The sequence below is a fragment of the Microcaecilia unicolor genome, chromosome 10 (assembly GCF_901765095.1).
Source record: "Microcaecilia unicolor chromosome 10, aMicUni1.1, whole genome shotgun sequence".
NCBI lineage: Eukaryota > Metazoa > Chordata > Amphibia > Gymnophiona > Siphonopidae > Microcaecilia > Microcaecilia unicolor.
Genome location: NC_044040.1, coordinates 54,908,449 through 54,930,681, shown reverse-complemented (window position 1 = coordinate 54,930,681; position 22,233 = coordinate 54,908,449). Strand labels below are relative to the sequence as shown.

The 22,233-nt window shown below is 43.1% G+C and overlaps 1 protein-coding gene across 1 annotated transcript in view; it reads left to right on the top strand.

Annotated features, from left to right (window-relative positions):
* The window catches only part of CAPZA2 (capping actin protein of muscle Z-line subunit alpha 2), a 98,449-nt gene extending 88,130 nt beyond the window's left edge, over positions 1–10,319 (top strand). The window contains exon 11 of the mRNA XM_030216337.1: positions 9,350–10,319. Coding sequence (XP_030072197.1) covers positions 9,350–9,490 — 141 coding nt within the window. The 3' untranslated portion in view covers positions 9,491–10,319. The remainder of the gene's footprint in view (positions 1–9,349) is intronic.
* Positions 10,320–22,233: the final 11,914 nt, after the last annotated feature.

Below are 22,233 nucleotides of genomic sequence, written 5' to 3'. Positions count from 1 at the left end.
CAGATCCTTCTTCCATTTTCTGAAGGATTTTCTTTTACCTCTAATAGCTTCCTTCACCTCATTTTTTTAACCATGCCAACTGTCGTTTGCCCTTCCTTCCTCCTCTTTTAATACATGGAATATGTCTGGTCTGGGCTTCCAGGATGGTATTTTTGAACAGCATGTACACCTGTATATATGAAGACTTTTGCTTAGCATTACCCTGCCAGTCCATGGCAGCCCGGACTTGTGTGGGAAATCGTTTTTTGGAATAGCACTGTGTTCCCGCTCAATTGTTGGCACCCTTGTGTGTTTTCGAGATTTTGTGAAACTGTATCTCTGTTGATTGATTGATACATTAGAAGTTTGAGACTGCTACTAGACCCCTGACCCAGGCAGTTTCAGTGAAACAGGACCATATGAGGTCTTACCATTAAAGTAGTGCTGTGATTTCCCTCTCTTGAAGGCTCCTTGTGCTCTTTTTAGCTGCTTGCTTCAGATATGAAGAGCACCAGAAAAATACGGGGGGAGTTTTGATCCAGGATAAAGCAACAGTTTGCTAATAAATGTCTTACCTTAGGTAAAACTAGTGTTAGCTTTTCATGAGGTGGGTGTTCTTAAGTGTAAAGACATTGGAGAAGCTTGATCTGTTTTGCACTTGTCTTCACTTCTGTCCAAAAGCTAAGTTCAGTTGAAAGCTAGTCCTGGGTAGGTGATTTTGCTATACTCTGATGCAGGCAGCAGATGCTAGATAAAGAATGGTACAGATAATTGAGATTTCATTCAGACCTGGCTGCTTATGGGCTTAGCGCACATCCTCATCACAGCACTGCTTCTTTTTTTTTTTTTTTAATTTAATAAATTATTAATCATATCTTATACAAGTTACATTGTAGTGTTTCATCCTAAATTCTGGTAACAACATTCATTCCCTTTTCTAAACCTCAAAATACAAACATATATACAGTATAAACTGTCCCCTCCAAAGTCTCCTCCATTTTCCCCCCCCCTCCCATTCCCCCCCTCCCCCCCATTCCCATTTCCTTAGTCCCTTCAATTCCCGAGAACCCCTCCTTATTCCCCCCCCCCATACATTTCTTTCCCCACTATTCGATCAAGTTGTTCCCATTCCTTAGCCTGTGCATTAAACCTACCCCTCCTTTTATCCGTCAACTCCTCCATCACCATTAGGTTCTCAACCTTCCCAATCCAGTTATGTAAAGTGGGCCCTTTATCTTGTTTCCAGAATGCCGCTATTACAGATTTTGCAGCCGCTAGGCTTAACCTCTTAATCCTTTGTCCCCATTTCACTCCTTTCTGGTTCCCCCACCCTAGTAAGCACCATTTTGGGTCATTTGGGAAGAGAGTGTCCAAAGCCTCTGTCAACATACCCGTAACTCCCTCCCAAAATTTCTGTATGTGTACACATTCCCACCATATATGATAGAAAGTACCTTTTTCCTCCTTACATCGCCAACATATATCTGAGGCATCTGGGAACATTACCTTTATTCTCTCTGGCGTATAGTACCATCTACTTAATACTTTATATGCATTTTCTTTCAGTAATACACAAACTGAAGCTTTTTTAATCTCTTTGCACATTCTTCCCCACTCCAAATCGGTGAATTCCTGTTTCAGATCCCTCTCCCAGGCCTGCATGTACTTATGTTTTATAAATTGTGACCCTCGTATATGATCATATAATCTGGAAATTCCCTTTCCCCATAAATCAATCTTCCCCCATGTATCCTCCATTTTTTCCTTTTCTACTAATTTATCTTTAATCCACCTTGCGGAAATTACATAGTGCTTTACTTGTAGATACGCATAGATATCAGATGGTGGTAATTCATAGGCTTCCTGTAATTCCGTAAAGGGTTTAATTCCCTCATCTGTCAGTAGGTCTCGAAATCTAATCAGTCCCTTATGGAACCATGTTTTAAATACTCCACCCTGAGTCCCAGCAGGGAAGCCTGGATCCTGTGTGATCCAAGCAAATGTGGACTTGGTCCTAGATCCTCTCAGCCTATATTTTAAAGTACCCCATAATACTAAGAGATGCGATACGAAGGGGTTCAGGGTGAGTCCCCTATATGTATTTTCCGGAATCTGGGCCCATAACAATCCCTCTAATGCCCCTTCTTGGACAAAAATCTGTTCTAATTTTGTTATTGATGATAAATCCACCTTTCCCCATACCGCAATTTGTTTAAGCTGTGATGCCCAATAGTACCATAGGATGTTTGGTATCCCCCTCCCTCCTTGGTCCGGTGTGCCCCACATTATTGTCCGTGCTAACCTTGCCGGTGCTCCCCCCCAAATAAATGTTCCTATATCCTTTTGCAGCTTCATGAGCTCCCTTTTAGGTACTGGGATTGGTAGTGTTTGGAACAAAAATAGAAGCCGGGGGAGAATATTCATCTTTACTGACGCAATACGACCCCACCATGAAAGCCACCCCTTTTGCCACTTTGTCATATCCCCTCTCACTTCTTTTAATAAGGGTATATAATTTAGTTGGTATAATTTGGTGAGGTTCCGCGGGATCTGTATTCCTAGATACCTAAAGCTATCTTTAGCTACTTTAAATTTAAACCCTTCTTTTATTCTTTCTTCCTCCCCTTCTGGTATAGTGACCCCCATCACCTCTGACTTATCATAGTTCACCTTAAAACCTGATACCCATCCATAATGCTTCATCTCCTTAATCAGAGTAGGCATTGTCGTCATAGGGGATGAGATGTAAAATAGAATATCATCCGCAAATAATGCAATCTTGTGCTCCTTACCCCCCATCCTAACCCCCCGTATCTCTTGGAGCGAGCGGATCCTCTGGGCAAATGGCTCTATGGCAATCGCAAATAATAATGGGGAAAGTGGGCACCCCTGCCTAGTTCCTCGTTGAATATCAAAATGATCAGAGTATCCCCCATTGATTTTAATCTTTGCCACCGGGCGTGTATATAATTTCTGCAACCAGCCTATAAGGTTTTTCCCCATCCCCATCTGTGCCATACTCTCCCATAGAAACTCCCAGTCCACTCTATCGAATGCTTTCTCTGCATCGATCGCTAAAAGGGTCAGGGAGTCCCCTCTCCTCTGGGCTCCCCACTTAATATTTAAAGTTCTGCGAATATTATCCGCTACTTGCCTATGTGGCACAAACCCCGCTTGATCTTCATGTATCAAGAATGGTAAAAGCTTGCCTAGACGCTCCGCTATCACCTTGGCCAAAATCTTGACATCTATATTCAGCAGGGATATTGGCCTGTAGGATCCGCATAGAGTGGGGTCTCTCCCAGGCTTGAGCAGTACTGTAATCCCCGCTGCATGCATACTTATAGGCATCTCTTCCCCTCTAAAGCTCGCATTACCCACTCTTGTCAGCAGAGGAGCTAATTCATGTCGAAATACTTTATAATATTTCCCCGTGTATCCATCCATTCCCGGCGCTTTCCCCCCTTTTAATCCTTTAATGACTCCTAACACTTCCTCCAGTGATATTGGGGCTTCTAGATTCACCCTTTGAGTCTCCGTTATTCTATTTAAGTCTAGATCCCTTATGTAATTCCGCTTCTCCTCTAGTGTTGCTCCCTCCTCCTTCGAGTACAGTTTCATATAATATTTCACGAATTCGGCCTTGATATCCCTATCCTGATGCACCATGTTTCCTCCTCCCCTTTTTAGTTTGGATATCGTATTTTGTACCTGTCTGCAGCGTAATTTCCGGGCTAACATACTACCCGCCTTATTGCTATATTCAAAGAATTTTTGTTTTACTAGTTTCCGTTGAAATTCCATCTTCCCAATTTGTAACTTTTGCAGTTCAGCTCTACAAGCCAATAGGTCCTTAAATACTTGATAACTCCCCTCTGCCTGGTGGAGCGCTTCGCACTCTGCCAGCCTTTGACGTATTTTCATTTCCCTTATCCCTTGTTCCCTCTTCCTTTGCGCCCCTTTTTTAATCAAATGCCCCCTCACAACAGTTTTAAGGGCATCCCATAAGATCCCGTCTGTCACTTCTGTGGTATCATTAAACTTCAGATATTCCTTGATTATGTCCTTAACTTCCTTACAATTTTCCTCTGTGTCAATCAATGACTCGTTAAGCCTCCATACTCTTCCCTCTCTTTCCTTACCCAATCCTCCCACCATAACCCACACTGGTGCATGATCTGAGGCGTGTATAGTATCAATTTCAGACCCTCTGAGAACTCCCCATAGAGAACGGCTGCCCCATATCGCATCTATCCTGCCATATGTCTTCTGTGCATGTGAGTAATGCGTGTAAGTTTTTTGTCCTGGATGTTGCAATCTCCAAAAATCTAGCAAGTCTAATTCCCTCATTAGCTTAGTCAGTTTCCCTCTTGTGTATTTCGCCCCTTGTTCTTTTCCTGTTGAGTGGTCAAGCCCCGCTGCAGGAAAATTTAAGTCACCCCCCAGCAGTATTTGACCCCCAACAAAAGGTATCAGACTTGTACGTAGTGTTTCAAAAAATTCCCCTTGTCCCTCGTTTGGTGCATAGATATTTATGAGTGTAATTGGGTGCCCTTTAATTGATCCTTTGATTGCCAGGCATCTACCTTCCCTCCCCCTGAATTCTTGTTCCTTGATAAATTGCAGATTGTCCTTAATATAAATTGCCAACCCCCCTGTTTTCCCCCCTTTAGGGTTCGCGTATAGGTACCCCTCGCCTAGTACCCGGTTCCTTAGCAATTTTTCATCCTTTTTTTGTATATGTGTCTCTTGTAACATTACTATATCCCACTTCCAGCCTGCGTAATTCTCGGAAGATAATACTTCTCTTCCCGGGGCTGTTGAGACCATTTACATTCCAAGATCCTACCCTCAGGATCCCCCCCATCCCCTCCCCCCCCCATCCCTCTACTCCCCCCTCCCCCCCCCCTTCCCTTCCCCTGCAACTGGCTCTCCTCCCTTCTCGCCAGTTCCTCCCAAAGGAAGTGAGTTCCTGCTGGAAATGTCCCCCAACATAAAACTCCTCCATATTCTCCCCCTCCTCCCCAATCAAACCTCCTTTTCCATCTCGCAACCTCAGTAAACTTTCATATGTCTTTATAGTCTATAGCATTATTCACTATATGTGTTAACTTAAGTCCCCATGAATAGCTTATCTGATTTGTTCAGTCCACTCCTTCATCTTCAGATTCTCTCTGCCTCTCTCTCCCAATGTTAGGATCTTTTTCCCTTCTCGTCTGGTTCGCTCTGAAGCTCCGATCTTTCACTGGTGTCTTCTTACGATGAGTTGGTGAGCTTTCTCCAGTTGGCAAGTCCTCACACCCCATTTCTCTCAAGGTCTTCCAGGCTCCCTTAGGCGACTGCAACCTTCTATGTGTAGTTCCAACTGTAACCTGAAGCCCGAATGGGTATAGCCATCGATATCTTAGGCCCATCCGTTGCAAGTATTGAGTCACCTCTTTAAATTCCTTCCGTTTCTGGAGGGTGACTCGAGCCAAGTCTTGGTAAATTTTTGGTTTGCAATCTTTCCAATTAAAGTCTTCCATTGCTCTGGCTGCTTTCCATACTGCTTCTTTCACTCCAAATTCATGGTAGCATGCAATAATATCCCTGGGTTGCCCACCTCTTTGTGGCCCCAGGCTCCTATGTGCTCTGTCCAGGACTGGTAATTCTCTCTCCTGTTGGTCTCCACCTCCCTGCTGCTCTTTGAGTATGTGTGCACTGATTTCTTGCACCACTTTCATGGCATCTCTAAATTGCTCTTCCTCCGGTATGCCTTTAAACCTCAGATTACATCTCCTAGAGCGGTTTTCCAGATCCTCCACAGTTTGCTCAAGTTCTGATCTAGACTGCTGTTCTTTCTTCAATGCTATTTGTAGCGTCTGCACTTCATCTCCCAACGTATCCACGCGCTCCTCCGTCTCAGCTACCCGCAATCCAATGTCCTTCAACTCCTCTCGGAGCTCTGCCACGGAGGCCTGTATTCCCTTCCGGGTGGTTATCATCTCTGCCTTTAGTTCTTTGAACCAGCGTGATATCTCATTTCTGTCCACGTCTATGCCACTCGCTGCAGGTTCCTCGGGGTCCGGATCTGTTTCGGAGTCTCCGGCCGCCATCTTGCCGCCTCGTGTGCTTGAACGCGATCCTGCGTTTTTGCTTGCCTCGCCTTTTTCGCCTGCAAACTTAAACTTTGCGAGACTCTTTCGGGCTGCCATCAGTTTAACTATCTTTCCGATAGAGAGTTGCGAGTGCTGCGCTCGATTTGGGGGAGTTTTGTCTTATTTTAGTTCCGTCGGGAACGGAGCTCTCTCTTCAGGCGTCCATTCACCAGCGCTGACGTCACTTCCCCTCCACAGCACTGCTTCTTGAAGATTTGGCTTCTATTAGACAAACAGCAGCTAAATGTCAGGTTTTCCCAGATACCACTGTTATAAATGGGAATGTTTGTTATTCAGGTTTGAAACACTCCAAAACTTACTTGCAAGGGCCTAGAAAGAGAAAATTTGAGCATGAAAGAGGCAGAGCCTGCCTGTGCTTTCTCATTATTGGGCTTCTCTTGCTGCTTGCACTTATAAAGGGTTGTTCACTCCATCTGTATACACTGCCTTTATTTACCACCCTCAGGCCTCTAGAACAGGAGTGTCTAGGCCAATATCTCCCAATTCGGCCAGTCAGGTTTTCAGGGTATCTACGATGAATATATATGAATTTTATTTGCATACACTGCAAAAAGGTCTCCCAAATGCATTGAAATTTAGCCCAACATCCCAAATGATTCCAGCCTGCTTTGTCGTTCCAGGATCATGAGGGCATACACCATATTGAGCCATTGTGTCACATTAGGAGGTTCAGCCTGTAACCATTGTAGTAAAATTACACATTTAGCCAATAGAAACAAAATAGTAGAATAAGTTTAGCCTTATTTGGTCTAACAGAACTACTAGTATAATCATTAAATAAGAAAATCTGTGATGCTAAAGTTAAACAAAAATCAAATATTCGTTGAATGTGATATTGAACTGACTGCCAGAATTTTTGTATCAAAGGACATGCCCAAAACATATGTCCCAAGGTAGCTTCTGATTGTAACATAGTAACATAGTAGATGACAGCAGAAAAAGACCTGCACGGTCCATCCAGTCTGCCCAACAAGATAAACTCATATGTGCTGCTACTTGTGTATACCTTACCTTGATTTGTATCTGCCATTTTCATGGCACAGGCCGTAGAAGTCTTGCCCAGCATTAGCCCTGCCTCCCAAACACCAGCCCTGCCTCCCAATCTCGGCTAAGCTTCTGAGGATCCATTTCAGACATTTACTGGATTGGTCCAAGCCTACTTTAAAGGCCCTCTTAAGGAAAAAAGTAAGTTCAAAACAAGAACTTGTAGTGCTGTTCCTGATGTATTGCAGAGGTTAGCTTGACCAGCAGCTTACAGATCAACTGCTGGAACATTTCAGGTGGTAGTTCAACCCCCAAGTCTCTAGATCATGCAGTTGCACCCCTTGTGAAATTCAAAGGGGGAAGACTTCCTGCATTGCAGCACTTCCTAGGAAAAAGGTTCCCTCCACTTTCTTTGTAATATCTGAGTGCCTCCTTGGGCAACAAGGCAACATAGTGGCACACTTGCAGAAAAGCATTGAGTCTGAGACAATTGGTATTGAGAACACAGATTATTAAATAAGGCTATTGTCCCACTTTCCTCAATACAATGTTTAAGCAAAGTAATCCCATGTTCCTCCCAATATAAAAAGGATTGATCATTCATACTAGCTGGAAAATCTTGGTTACTCCGAAGAAGCAAACAAGCTGTAACTTAGAACTTCAAGTTTTTTTTTGCTTACATAACCACATTCACACTTTCCTTAAGGGAGCAACCAAGCAACTATTCTTAATATGTGCAGGTAAACATCGTAATGCAGCATGCAAAACATAGCTAGGGAAGAAAGGCACTGAGTCCCCTGTTCATATGTAAAAGGTGTAGGTGTATAGTGTGTAGTTTGTTTCAACCAATCCTTTATATGGCGAACATGGCAGGCTCTGTTATATAGATCTAAATCTAGAAGGCCCAAGCCTCCATGCCTCTGCATATAATTTAATTGTTCATAGGTGATTCTTGCTCTATTTCCTTTCCAAAGAAAGCACTGCACCATTCTCTGCAGTTGATTTGTCCCGTCTGCGCAGAGTCAAAGGTACAGTTTAAAAAACAAAGCCATTTTGGTAAGATAACCATTTGGAAGAGTGCCAAGTGACCCAACATAGTTAAGGGTAGTTGAAACCAATTGGTTAACAAAGAGTTGGTAAAGGTTAGTAAGGGTTTCATATTAGCTTCATACAGTTTATCCAGGGAAAGTGGCAATTGGACCCCCAAATATCTGGTAACCTCACCTCGTCACTGAAACAGGAATTGCGCCCTTGCTAAATCCTCATGTGTAACTGTATATCAACTATTTTCTACCAATTAAGCTTGAGACCTGCGCTTCTCCCCCCCCCCCCCCCCCCCCAAAAAAAAAAAAATGGCTGAGTTCAAGAAGGGCAGGAACTGACTACAGAGCTCTCATTAACACAAGAAAAACGTAGTCTGAAAAGCCACAGTTTTAACTACAGAGCCATCTAGGGAGGGAAGGAAGGGGAAATCAAGATGTTAAAGGAGAGCATACATCAATGCACAGAAACAGAAAAGTTCTGCTAGAATAAAACTGAGGGGCATTTTCAATATAACATCTGTCATGCTTTGGACATTTTTCACTAAACGTCCCAAATCCAAACAGGAAATATACCATTTTCGAAACAGCAAAAATCTCTTCTTTTTTTTTTTCTTTCCATTTTTAATATGGCCACATGCAAGATGTTTGCGTGCTCTGTGCATTATCTTTTTGGTCCATTTAATAAAGTCAAGTGAAAAACGCACTTTGTAAACTGTCCAAGTGTTAAGAATGCTCTAATCCCACCCCTGATGTGATTTGGACGAACTGCAGACCAATTGCATATATAAACGTCTGCAAAATAGGTTTTGAAAATACTAAATTAGGTGTTTTGAGAAGAAATTCATCTAATTGCTGCTTTATGCCACTTTTTGGACATTTTTCTCTTTCAAAAATGAGCCCCCATGTCTCTGAAGTGATTCATATTCTTTAACATACGGTCACTAGAAACTTGTGAAGTGACAAGCAAAAGGCCCAATGATTCGTTAACTTTTCTGCTGTGTAATAGAACTAGTGGTCATTTTTGTCTCAAACTGTCCTGTGACCAAAGATGCATGGCTATGTACTAAGATTCTCAGTTTGAAAACTAAATTGTAGTGCTGTGGAATGCCTCATGCAGCGTTAATGTAGCACTCATCTTGTTTTGTTAGTCTTCCAGTATTCTAACTCCTTCACTGTTTCTAACAGACTGCTATTAGTGAGAATTACCAGACAATGTCAGACACTACGTTCAAAGCCTTACGTCGACAATTGCCTGTTACCCGCACCAAGATCGACTGGAACAAGATCCTTAGCTACAAGATTGGAAAAGAGATGCAGAATGCTTAAGATGAACATTGCATGACTGGATCACTCGTGTCCTTGTATATGAATTTAAAATGGTTGCAAAAGTATTCTGAACTGTCAGATTGCCCAGTCAGCATGGGCTTTTGCCATTGAAAATCACTGTAATTTAGTAGATTGGTTAGAGCACAAAGCTTAGCTAACGTTCCTTTTATATTTTGTTTGATTTTTGAAGAGGGCTGTTTAATCATGTACACCTGAAATTTTTTGTTTTGTCCTTTTCTTTCATAAGACAAGATCATGCCTTAGCTTTGGGTTGACATTGCAGTTTGTTTTAAAGAAAAATCTACAAAACAGTCATTTTCATGATGAAATGGGCAACTTCTGAAATTTATATTTAAAAAAAAAACTTTAAAAATGGGGGAAGTCTGTAAATGAACATGTTTAAAGAATCAAGAATTTAGCCACATGTGCTGCTGTAGAAAAATGCCCGTGTCCTTTCCAATGTGTGTAAAACAAAGCATTTTATGTAATAATTGTGTTAAGGACTTTGGGAGATGCATTTATTTTGCTGGCTCTGTGTTTAACTGAACCTTTTCTAACGAAGACAAAGGTCTTGATTCTGTTTTTAAGGTTTTCAATTGAAAGTACTTATTGGAGCAGTCCATTAATGCTTTTTTGTGATGACTATTTAAATTGGCTTGGATTCCATCTGCCCTTGTTCTTTTTATTACATAGCCATAAATGTATTATAACAAGGCAAATTGTAATATATATATAATCCTATACTCATTACCATGTTTGTCCATTTATTTTTCCCCTGGACTGAAATGTACTAAAACTCAGTGTCATTAAAATGCAAAATTTTCTATTTGTACTGTGTGGTCGAGGAACTGTTCGTAAGTTGTGTACTCTATAACTTGTAGCACGTTTCTTTTCTTATACTCTGTGATAATTCATTAGTTCTAGATTGCAGATGAAGGTACAGTTGCTTTTTTGTGATCTGCATATTCCATATCATGGTTGCTTAAATGTAAGAATCCCTTATTTTATAGGAATAAGGATACTACACATGTGGTACCTCTTTGAGTAGCTATTTGACATGTTTTATTATTAGAGCAAATAGTAATTTTCTGTTTTACTCATCTGTTAATACACCTTTTACAGAATAGAAACACTCTTTCATTGCAGTTATAAATACTTCAAAAATTCTGAACTGTTTTACTCCAACTTGGAAATTACATTTTTCTAAAAATAAGTACAGCATGTCCCTTTTCATTCTGGGGTCAAATGCAATTGCTCCATACTTTTAGATGAAATTTAGACTTGGCTTTTTTAGGTTAACACTGGGGTTTACTAAGCCACTAGCACGGCTGGCTGTGTGCTAGTGCTAACACAGCCCATTCACTTTGACAGACCCCTGAATTTTTAGCCTGTAAAGAAAAGGAGTACTCAAACTTATCTTTTCACCCTCACACAGTGTGCACCAAAGTAGTACAGACAGATCCTTGATTTGAGACACTCTTCCCCCCCACTCTTCTGTCTTGAGTTCAGTGGTCTGATGACAAAAAGCTGCAGAGAGTTTACTAATTTATTTTTTTCAAGTCTCCATGAATCCCTCACTCTTCACAACAGAGATGAGAGAAGCAGAGTTTCTAGAAATTAGAGGTCAACAAAACCATTGAACAAATGGCTGCATAGAGGAAGTAATAATGTACAAAAAGTGGGAGTACGACCAAGGAAACCAGACACTGGAAGCCCCTTAAAATTTACACTCAAGCCCATCCATATCTATTCAGTCACAATCAGGATGTAGACCGTAGAAGTCTGCCCAGCTCTGGTTTTGCTTCCCAATTACCAGTGTTAACCACCCAATCTCTGCAAAGGTTCTGTGGATCCATTCCTTCTAAACAGGATTCCTTTGTGTTTATCCCAAGCGTGTTTGAATTACATTACCATTTTCATCTCTATTACCTCCCACGGGAGGTCGTTCCATGTATCCACCACCCTCTCTGTGAAAAAATACTTCCTGACATTACTTCAGAGTCTGCCCCCTTTCAACCTCAATTTGAGTTATACCGCCTTCCCGTCTCCAGAAAAGGTTTGTTTGCAGATTAATACCTTTCAAATATTTGAATGTCTGTATCGTGTCACCCCTGTTTCGTCTTTCCTCTAAGGTATACGTGTTCAGGTTGGCAAGCCTCTCGTACAGTTTGCAACGCAAATCCCATACCATTTTTGTGGCTTTTCTTTTCACAGCTTCCAGTCTTTTTACATCTTTAGCAAGATACAGCCGCCAAAACTGAGCACAATACTCCAAGTGGGGCTCACCAACGACTTTTAGAGGGACATAACACCTTTCTTCTGTTGGTTATACCCCTCTCTATTCAGCCTAGCATCCTTCTGGCCACAGCTATTGCCTTGTCACATTGTTTGTTCACCTTTAGTTCTTTGGACACCAACACCCCAAGGTCTCTCTCCTGAGTTGAGCTTACTAATCTCTCCCCTCCTATCCGTTATCGCTCTTTTGGGTTTCTGCACCCCAAGTGCATCATTCTACACTACACTTCTTGGCAACTGCCAGACCCTCAACCATTCTTCTTACGTTTGGAGATCCCTTTTCATTGTTTCTACTCCCTCCAGGGTATCTACTCTATTGGCTATTTTTGTGTCATCCGCAAAAAGACAAACCTTTTCTTCCAACCCTTCAGCAATATCTCCCACAAATATATTAAACAGAATTGGCCCCAGCACCGACCCCTGAGGAACTCCACTGTTCACATTACTTTCCTCCAAGCGGATTCCATTTACCGCAACCCTCTGCCACCTGTTGGTCAACCAGTTTCCTATCCAGTTCACCATTTTTTATCCTAAGTTCAGCCCTTTCAGCTTATTCACAAGTCTTCTGTAGGGGACTGTATCAAAGGCTTTGCAGAAATCCAAGTAAGTTACATCTAGTGCACATCCTTCATCCAGTTCTTTGGTCACCCAGTCAAAGAAGTCAATAAGATAAGTTTGGCAGGATTTTACGAGTCAAGAAACTTGACTCGTAAAGAATTTTCTGTTTGGGTAGGAAATGGGGATCTATTGAGACATGAACAGATTTAGGGGCTCTATTACAAAAGGACAGTAGGGCTACTGCTGGGCACATCCATGTGCCCAGTGATAGTTCTGTTTCTGGCATGCACCATTTCCTGCGCCAGAAAATATTTTTCTATTTTCTAGCGTAGGGGTATGCTTGGTGGTAATGGGGCAGCAAACAGCCATTGCCGCACTCTGCCTGATTTACCACGTGAGCCCTTAACTCCTTCTAAATAGGAGGCGGTAAGGGCTCAGGCAGTAAATGGCTGTGTGCCAATTCTTTTATTACTACTTAACATTTATTAGTTATTAGTACTCAGCCATTTACTGCCTATACAACTGCGACTGTAAACTTCTATTTTTTTTTGTAAGTGGCCTGGATGCATGGTAGTTACACCTATACTTTGGTGGACCACTTAATACCGCAGCTTAAAAGTACTGGGGTCTTACCTGGTGGTAATATGGCAGCCCTGCACACTGCCCAGCTAGCACGGGAGTCCTTACTGCCTCCTAAATTGATAGTGGTAAGGTCTATCCCGGGAATTGGCTATGTGGTATGTAGTTCACTTATTGCACGGCTATTTCCTTTTTTAAAAAAAGCCTTTTACCAACTGCGGTAAAAGAGGGCCCTGGCATGCTGCTCATCAGTGCACCAATGCTACAGCAGGGTCCTTCACTGCAGTTTTCTAAAATGGGTCCAAAATAAATTATATACACAAAAAAATCTTAAACATACAAAACTAAAATATAAATATAAAATTAATAAAATAAAAAAATAGTGCTCCTCTTACCAAGCTGTTGTAAAAGGGACTCTGTGGTAGTGTCGGCACATGGATTTGCCAAGTGCCTATGCTCCTTTTACTGTAGAGGTTAAAAGTCGAAAATAGTAAATTTGTGATAATTGCAAACTTGTGTGACTTTTCACGGGGGTAAGGTAAATAGGTGGTGGTATGGGGCTTCCATGGTAATCGGGCAGCACGTGGGGCTGTGTGGTTACCTCCAGGTAAGCCCCCTCTGCTAGACGCAATAGAAGTATTTTTCAGCACCAGAAAAGGCGCACCTTTAGGGGCGGCACTACCACAGGCTCCCATGATGGGTTGGGTTGGTGGTAATGCCAGATTAGCATTCACCAATGCTGTGGTAGCATTACTGTGCCATTGTAAAAGGGACCCAAAAATAAAGGGATTCTTTTATCAAGCTACTCTAGTGGTTACCACACGACAATGCAGACGTAGCCCATTCAAAGTGAATAGGCTTTGTTGGCACTACCACATCAGAAGGCACTAGTGTGGCTTAATAAGAGGCCTTAAATATAAGATGAATATAAATATAAATAGAGGGAGGAATGGCCTAGTGGTTAGAGCACCGGTCTTGCAATCCAGAGGTGGCCGGTTCAAATCCCACTGCTGTTCCTTGTGATTTTGGGCAAGTCACTTAACCCTCCATTGCTTCAGGTACAAATTTAGATTGTGAGCCCTCCTGGGACAGAGAAATATCCAGTGTACCTGAATGTAGCTCACTTTGAGCTACTACTGAAAAAGGTGTGAGCAAAATCTAAATAAATAAACTAAACCTAAAAAATTAAAACAAAAATTAAATTTAAAAAAGTGCCTCTTTTACAAACCTGCAGGGAGACGTCCAAGCGCCCAGCAGTAGTTTTGTTTTTGTCATGCAGCATTTCCCACGACAAAATATTTTTCTATTTCTAGCATGGGCCCGTGGTGTAAGTGCACCCGGCAGTAATCAGCCATCACCGTGCGCTGACATTACCACCAGGTTTGTGCGTTAGCCCCTGCTGCCTTCTAAATAGGTGATGGTAAGGCTCAGGCAGTAAATTGCCTCATACCAATATTTAGCATAAGGCCATTTGCAACTTCCATTTAAAATAATGGAATTTTCGGCTGCATTAACAAGTGGCTTCTGTGTGTCAAATCCACCCGCCCACACTACTGTAGACCACCTTTTACTGCAGCTTTGTAAAAGAACCCCAGAATAAATAAAAATACATTAAAAATATAAATAAGAATAAATAATAAAATAATTAGGTGCAGGTTTGCGCATTATTCTATAATACTGTGGATAAAGTCTAGGAACTCGTTGCTCCTTCCATGGCCCCCACCCCTTTTTGTATCCACATATAAAATTTATGCACGCATCTTTAAAAAAATATTTACTTTATAGATGTAAATTTAAATTAGCGCCAGAATTCATTTTTAGTGCCCAATTATTGAAGCTAGTTGGCTTGTTCAATTAAATGCACATGCAGTTTGGGCTTGAGCCCAAATTTGCATATGTAATTTTGAGTGCTTTATATAGAATTAGAGATTTAGAGCTAGATTCTTTATATGGTGCCTGAAAATTCCACACAAAAAGATATGTCTAGGCATATTCTCTATAGTACACCTACAGTTTAGAGAATGGGCTTCTATTTCCACATGGTGTGTATATTATATATATGTATGTGTACACAACACAAATGGCAGATTAAATTCAATGTGAACAAATGCAAAGTGATGCACATTAAGAAGAATAATCCAAATCATAGTTAACCTAATGCTAGGGTCCACCTTGGGGTCTCACCAAAGAAAAAGATCTAGGTGTCGTTATAGACAATACGCTGAAATCTTCTGCCCAGTGTCCAGCAGTATAGCCAAGAAAGCAAACAGGATGCTAGGAATTATTAGGAAAAGGATGGTAAATAAGACCAAGAATAATATAGTGCCTCTGTATCGCTCCATGGAGTGACCTCACTTTGAGTATTGCGTTCAGTTCTGGTTGCCGTATCTCAAAAAAGATATAGTGGAATTAGAAAAGGTTAAAGGAGGAGAGACCAAAATGGTAAAATGGATTGAACTCCTCTCAGATGAGGAAAGGCTTAAAGAGGTTAGAGCTCTTCAGCTTGATAAAGAGATAGCTGAGGGGAGATATGATTGAGGTGTACAAAATTCTGAGTGATGTAGAATGAAATGAAATGTTTTTAACTCCTTCAAAAAGTACAAACACTAGTTATGTGTAAATACTTTTAAAAGAAATAGGAGGAAATATTTTTTCGCTTGACAAATAGTTAAGTTCTGGAACTCTGTGCTGGAAAATGTAGTAGCAGCAGGTAGCATATCTAGGTTTAAAAAAAGGTTTGGACAAGTTCCTGGAGGAAAAGTCCATAACTGCTATTGCGGTGGACATGGGGAAGTCGCTGCTTGCCCTGGGATTGGTAGCATGGAATGTTGCTACTATTTGGGTTTCTGCCTGGTACTTGTGACCTGGATTGGCCACTGTTGGAAACAGGATACTGGCCTAGATGGACCATTGGTCTGACCCAGTATGGCTATTAAGTTCTTATGAGCTGTTTGGTGAAAACTCTCCACTGCTCTTTGGATTATTGTATATGAATCAGGTATCAAAGTAGTATCACCTGGGAAAAACTGTGTTCTATAGGCTGACATTATTTATAGCTTAATAGATGAATAATTCTCTTTGCTTAATATTCATCTGAGCATGTTACATGGAAAGATATATCTGTGTTGATTACAGCACTTGCCCTCTGCTCTGCTTTTTAGGAACATTACAAGCAAATATGCTGTAAAAATCAGATGAATCGCTAGATGATTGAGGGGTAAAAGGGGCACTTAGGGAAAACAAGGCCATAGTCGAAAGACTAAATAAATTCTTTACTTTGGTATTCACCAAGAAAGATGTGGGGGAGATAGCGGTGCCAGAAATGGTATTCAATGTTGATGAGCCAAGAAACTGAAACAAATCTCTGTAAACCTGAAAGATGTAATTGGGGCAATTTGATAACAGAGTACCAGATCGCCTGAACTGGCTCAAACACATTCCACAATACTGATAGAATTGAAAAATGAACATGCAGAGCTATTAGTAATATTTAATTTACCTTTAAAATCAAGCATGGTACTGGAAAATTGGAGGATGGCTTATGTACATCCTTTCGTCTCAGTACAATAAAGTAGTCAAAAATACACTCATCATTAAGGACTTCAAACTTTCGATCTCAAATAGCCTGAGAATCCTTGGAGTAGAGATGGATACCCACTTACAACTGAACAATCAAGTGAAAATCATCACAAAAAGAATGTTCCACGCAATGTGGAGGCTGAAGCTTATCAGGCATTTCATAACGTGAGAGCTATTCCGTACCCTAGTTGGCTGGTCCTATCCCATATAGACTACTGTAGCGGGATCTATGCTGGTTGCCGGGACTATATTTTGAAAAGGCTTCAGACAGCTCAAAACACGGCTGTGAGGCTAATACTGGGCAAATCGCGCTTTGATTATGCTCAACCACTATGTTTTCAACTACACTGGCTCCCTGTTAAAGACTGTATTACATTTCAAATCTGCTCCCTAACACACAAGATAACATAAAGAGAAGCCCCTGAATACATGCTAGATCGAATCGACCTACCATCTAGAAATGCCCTAATATCTGCAAGGACTTACCTCAATCTACATTATCCCAACTGCAGGAATGTTAAATACAAGACCCTTTTTGCTTCGTCCTTCCCCTACATCAGTCCTAAATCCTAGAATGTTCTGCCAAAATAACTAAAAGAGCTAGTCGACCACCACCTGTTCAAGAAGTCCTTAAAAACATTCTTATTTGACAAGGTTTACTCCACTGGCAACTCCACGGTTTAACCTCTCTCTCTTGTTGACTACAGGTTATTTGCTGGTTGCTTCGCCCCTGACATTCTCCCCGTATTATCCCATGTGCCGTGCCTTCCCCTCCTGTCTCATTCCATATCTGTGCCTTCTATGTATTGTATTCTCTTGAATTAATGTAAGCCACATTGCGCCTGCTCTTGTGGGAAATTGTGGGGTAAAAATGCACCAAAATAAATAACACCAGTTTTTAAAAAGGTGCGGGACCACCTCAAGAGTTTGGACTAACTTTTGTTTTTGTGCCCCCCACCCCCACCATTCCCCTGCCTCCCACCTGTCACACACTCTGCCTGCCCCCTACCTTGGGGCCAATCCGGGGCTATGAACTGCACAGATTCCTCCCTCATCCCGCCCCCAAAAGCAGGTTTCAAAATTCCTCCTTTACAGTTCCACCCTCACCCCCCCCCCCCCCCCCCCACACACAGCAGTTTTCACAATTCCGCCCTCACTTCTTCCCACAGCAATTTTCACTGTTCCACCCTCGCCACCACCCCCACCTCAGCAATCAGCAAGGTTCCTGATTTCTCCACCCCCTCCCCCACCACAGTAATATTTATGATTCTACCCTCCCTCCTTCCAGCAATCAGCAAGGCAAGCATCTAGGTTCCTCCCCCACCCCCAAATACCAACTTTGATGGTTCTATCCTCCCTTCCCCCTAGGACTCTGAACAAGATTGGGCCCCTTACCTGCTCAACATTGGAAATACTGCCTCTGTAGTCTTCTTGCCCAGGTCCAGGCAGCGGTGGCCACATGGTAGCAGCAGGCTGGTGGTGGTGGTAGTGGCAGGCCAGGCCAAAAAAAAGAACACATTAGGTGCTGAAGCAGTTTAAATGCTTCAGCATCCCACTCCTCCCTGCAAGGCACGCTGGGAAGAGTATCGACATCGGGTACCTCAGAAGAGGAAGAGAGAGGAGCAAAGCACTGAAGCTGTCTGTGTCTCCTTGTTCCAATGCTGGGAGTTGGGACCGGGGACAGCTGCTGCAGAGAACCGCGCAAGTAAGCAGTAAGAAACTACGATTAACCTATGGGCCGGTGATGTCACAGGCTTGGGCGTTTGGTGTGCTTTAGCGCCAGTGCCCTTGGCCAGAGCCTCACCCGGTCCATAGGTTAAGCCGGCCCTGCCTAAATGTCATCGTTGATGATACATTGAAACGCTCTGTTCAGTGTGCAATGGTGGCTAAGAAAGGAAATAGAATGTTAGGAATTCTTAAGAAAAAAAAATGAAAAACAAAACTGAGAATATTATAATGCCTTTGTATCGCTCTATGTTATGACCGCACCTCAAATACTGTGTGCCATGCTGGTCACAGCACCTATAAAAAGATATAATGGAATTAGAAAAGGTACAGAGAAGGGCGCTGAAAATGATAAAGGGAATAGGATGACTTCCCTATGAGGAAAGGCTAAAGCAGTTATATAAATGAGCCTAGGCTTATGAATATGATTAATTTAGAATTTTACGTACCTCAGTAGTGGGATTGCAAATTAGTATGCATCAAGTGCCATGTACCTATGGGTATACAGTAGTCTGCAGTATTTAGCGTGTGCTAATTGTAAGTCTAAGGGTTCCTTTTACAAAGCGGTGCTACCAATTCGCCTGCGCTGAATGCGAAGAAGCCCATGGGAATTGATTGGGCTTTTTCACATTCAGTGCACCGCTAATTGGTAGCGCTGCTTTGTAAAAGGATCCCTAAATCCGTTTGCACACCTTAGTAAAAGGACCCCAAGACATGCCCAATAAGGTTCTTATCTCTATAATGTTCCTGAGACAAATGCCACATTTGTACAGCTTTTTTTTACTAAGGTGTGCTAGTGTTTTTAGCGCATGCTAATGCAAGAGACACCCATATATCCCTATCGGTATCTCTAGTGTTAGCACACGCTAAAAACATCAGTGTGCCTATAGCACAGCTTAGTAAAGAGGGCTCTTAATGATAGTTCTATGAGTATTGATTTTTTTTTAGTTGGCTTCTTTAGAGGACAAGAGCCTTTTTTAGGATTCTATGATTATTTTTAATCTGCTAAGATATTTAAGAAAACAAATGTCACATGAACATCCCTGCTATTTCTCAAGTACACAGCCTTTTGTCACAGTCTGTCCACTTTGTTGCCAAAATATGAGACACCTTCTCTGTGAAACTATAAAGATCCACCCTTTCCTTATTTCCACAACAAGATCAAGGTCTATGTACACACTGATTGATTGATATGTCCTGCTATTTAATACCAATACATTTTTGCCTGGACTATTGCAACACTTTGCTATGTATCATAAAAATATGAACATGGTGAAACATGGCTTGTGGTTAAACTGGTAACGACGGGATGCTGGAAGGAAGGGGGCATTGGGATAGGAGGTAGTGTTCTATTGTGGATTAAAAACTGGTTAAAAGATAGAAAACAGAGAGTAGGGTTAAATGGTCAGTATTCTCAATGGAGAAGGGTAGTTAGTGGGGTTCCCCAGGGGTCTGTGCTGGGACCGCTGCTTTTTAACATATTTATAAATGACCTAGAGATGGGAGTAACTAGTGAGGTAATTAAATTTGCTGATGACACAAAGTTATTCAAAGTCGTTAAATCGCAGGAGGATTGTGAAAAATTACAAGAGGACCTTACGAGACTGGGAGACTGGGCGTCTAAATGGCAGATGAAGTTTAATGTGAGCAAGTGCAAAGTGATGCATGTGGGAAAGAGGAACCCGAATTATAGCTACGTCATGCAAGGTTCCACATTAGGAGTCACAGACCAAGAAAGGGATCTAGGTGTCGACGTTGATGATACGTTGAAACCGTCGCTCAGTCTGCTGCTGCTGCGGCTAAGAAAGCAAATAGAATGTTAGGTATTATTAGGAAAGGAATGGAAAACAAAAATGAGGATGTTATAATGCCTTTGTATTGCTCCATGGTGCGACTGCACCTCGAATATTGTGTTCAATTCTGGTTGCTGCATCTCAAAAAAGATATAGTGGAATTAGAAAAGGTGAAGAGAAGGGCGACGAAAATGATAAAGGGGATGGGACGACTTCCCTATGAGGAAACGCTAAAGCGGCTAGGGCTCTTCAGCTTGGAGAAAAGGCGGCCGAGGGGAGATATGATAGAGGTCTATAAAATAATGAGTGGAGTTGAACGGGTAGATGTGAAGTGTCTGTTTATACTTTCCAAAAATACTAGGATTAGGGAGCATGCGATGAAGCTACAATATAGTAAATTTAAAATGAATCGGAGAAAATATTTCTTCACTCAACGTATAATTAAACTCTGGAATTTGTTGTCAGAGAATGTGGTAAAGGCGGTTAGCTTAGCGGAGTTTAAAAAAGGTTTGGACGGCTTCCTAAAGGAAACGTCCATAGACTATTTTTCTCCGAGGACAAGCAGGCTGCTTGTTCTCACTGATGGGTGACGTCCACGGCAGCCCCTCCAATCGGAAACTTCACTAGCAAAGGCCTTTGCTAGTCCTTGCGCGCCCATGCGCACCGCGCATGCATGGCCGTCTTCCCGCCTGAACCAGCTTGTGTTCGTCAGTCTTCTTTTGTCCGCGCTGGGGACGGTCATGTTTTGCGCCGTTTGGTGCCCCTCAAAGTTGACCCTCGCGCGTCTTTGCGATTTCACTAAAAAAAAAAAAAAAAAAAGAGAAGACCTCGGTCTTGTCCCTTCCCGTGTGTCCAGTTTGTTTCCCCGACGTAAGTTTCTTTTCGCTTTCGGGGTAGGCCTTTTTTGGGGCCTCGGTACGGGTTTTTTCTCTCTCCCTATTTTTGGTGCCCTTAGTCGCCATTACGAATTTTGATTTCGCCGGCGTGATTTTTCCGCCCATGTCATCGAAGTCTCCCAGCGGCTTCAAGAAGTGCACCCAGTGCGCCCGGGTAATCTTGCTCACTGATAGGCACGCGTCGTGTCTTCAGTGTCTGGGGGCTGGGCACCGCCAGCAGGCCTGTAGTCTTTGCACTCTTTTACAGAAGAGGACTCAGGTTGCGAGATTGGCCCAGTGGAACGTGTTGTTCTCGGGCTCTTCGTCGACAACAGCACCGGAGGCATCAAGTGCATCGATGTCGACAGCATCAAGACCTTCGACCTCGGCATTGACTGCATCGAGGTATTGACCCTCTGCATCGTCGGTACCGAGACCTCGAAAGGCTGCATCGGCGTCGGTGGTACCGGGACCTCCACTGTTGCTGATGTCGTCGGACGGTGGTGCTTCGACTGGAGTGCAGGTGAAGGCTGTCCATTCCCCTGCTGGTGGCGGTGAGCCTTCGGGTGGGTCTCCCCCTACCCTGAGGGCTCCTGCGGTACAGACACCCGAGACCGACCTTCTTCGGCCTCGGCCCCGAGGAAGAGACGGCTGGATTCTACGTCCTCCTCGTCGGTACCGGGAAGCTCCGGTGACATGCTTCGTTTGAAAAAATCAAAGAAGCATCGACACCGGTCTCCTTCCCGCATCGGTACCGAGAGCTCTGGGTCGCCGAGGGAGTCGGCACCCAGTAGGCATCGGCACCAGGAGGACCGCTCACCCTCTGTTCAGGAGGTGTCAATGCGCTCCACCTTGGACAGCCCGGAGCAGCCTCCACGCCCGGAACAGACTCTGACTTCGACGCCTGCATCGGCTTCCATGTCTTTCTCCACAGCCGCTCTGCACGAGAGTCTCCGGGCCGTTCTCCCGGAGATCCTGGGAGAGCTGTTTCGCCCTTCCCCTCCGGTACCGGGGGTGCTTGCGCCACCAGTACCGTCGAGTGAGGCGCCGGCTGGCCCCTTGCCCGGGGTGAGGTCTCCGACATTTGTGCCGCTTGCGGTACCGACTGCGGCTGCCTCCCAGGAAGGCTCCCCGACGACGTCGGCGGAGGGAGCTTCGCCAGTGCTGGTGAGGGAGTCTACCTCTCGACACTCCCACCGTGGACGTGTTTCCACGGAGTCGAGTCGGGCACAGCTTCAGACATAGGTTCATGAACTTGTGTCTGATACCGATGGTGAGGCCTCGTGGGAGGAGGAGGAGGACATCAGATATTTCTCTGACGAGGAGTCTGATGGCCTTC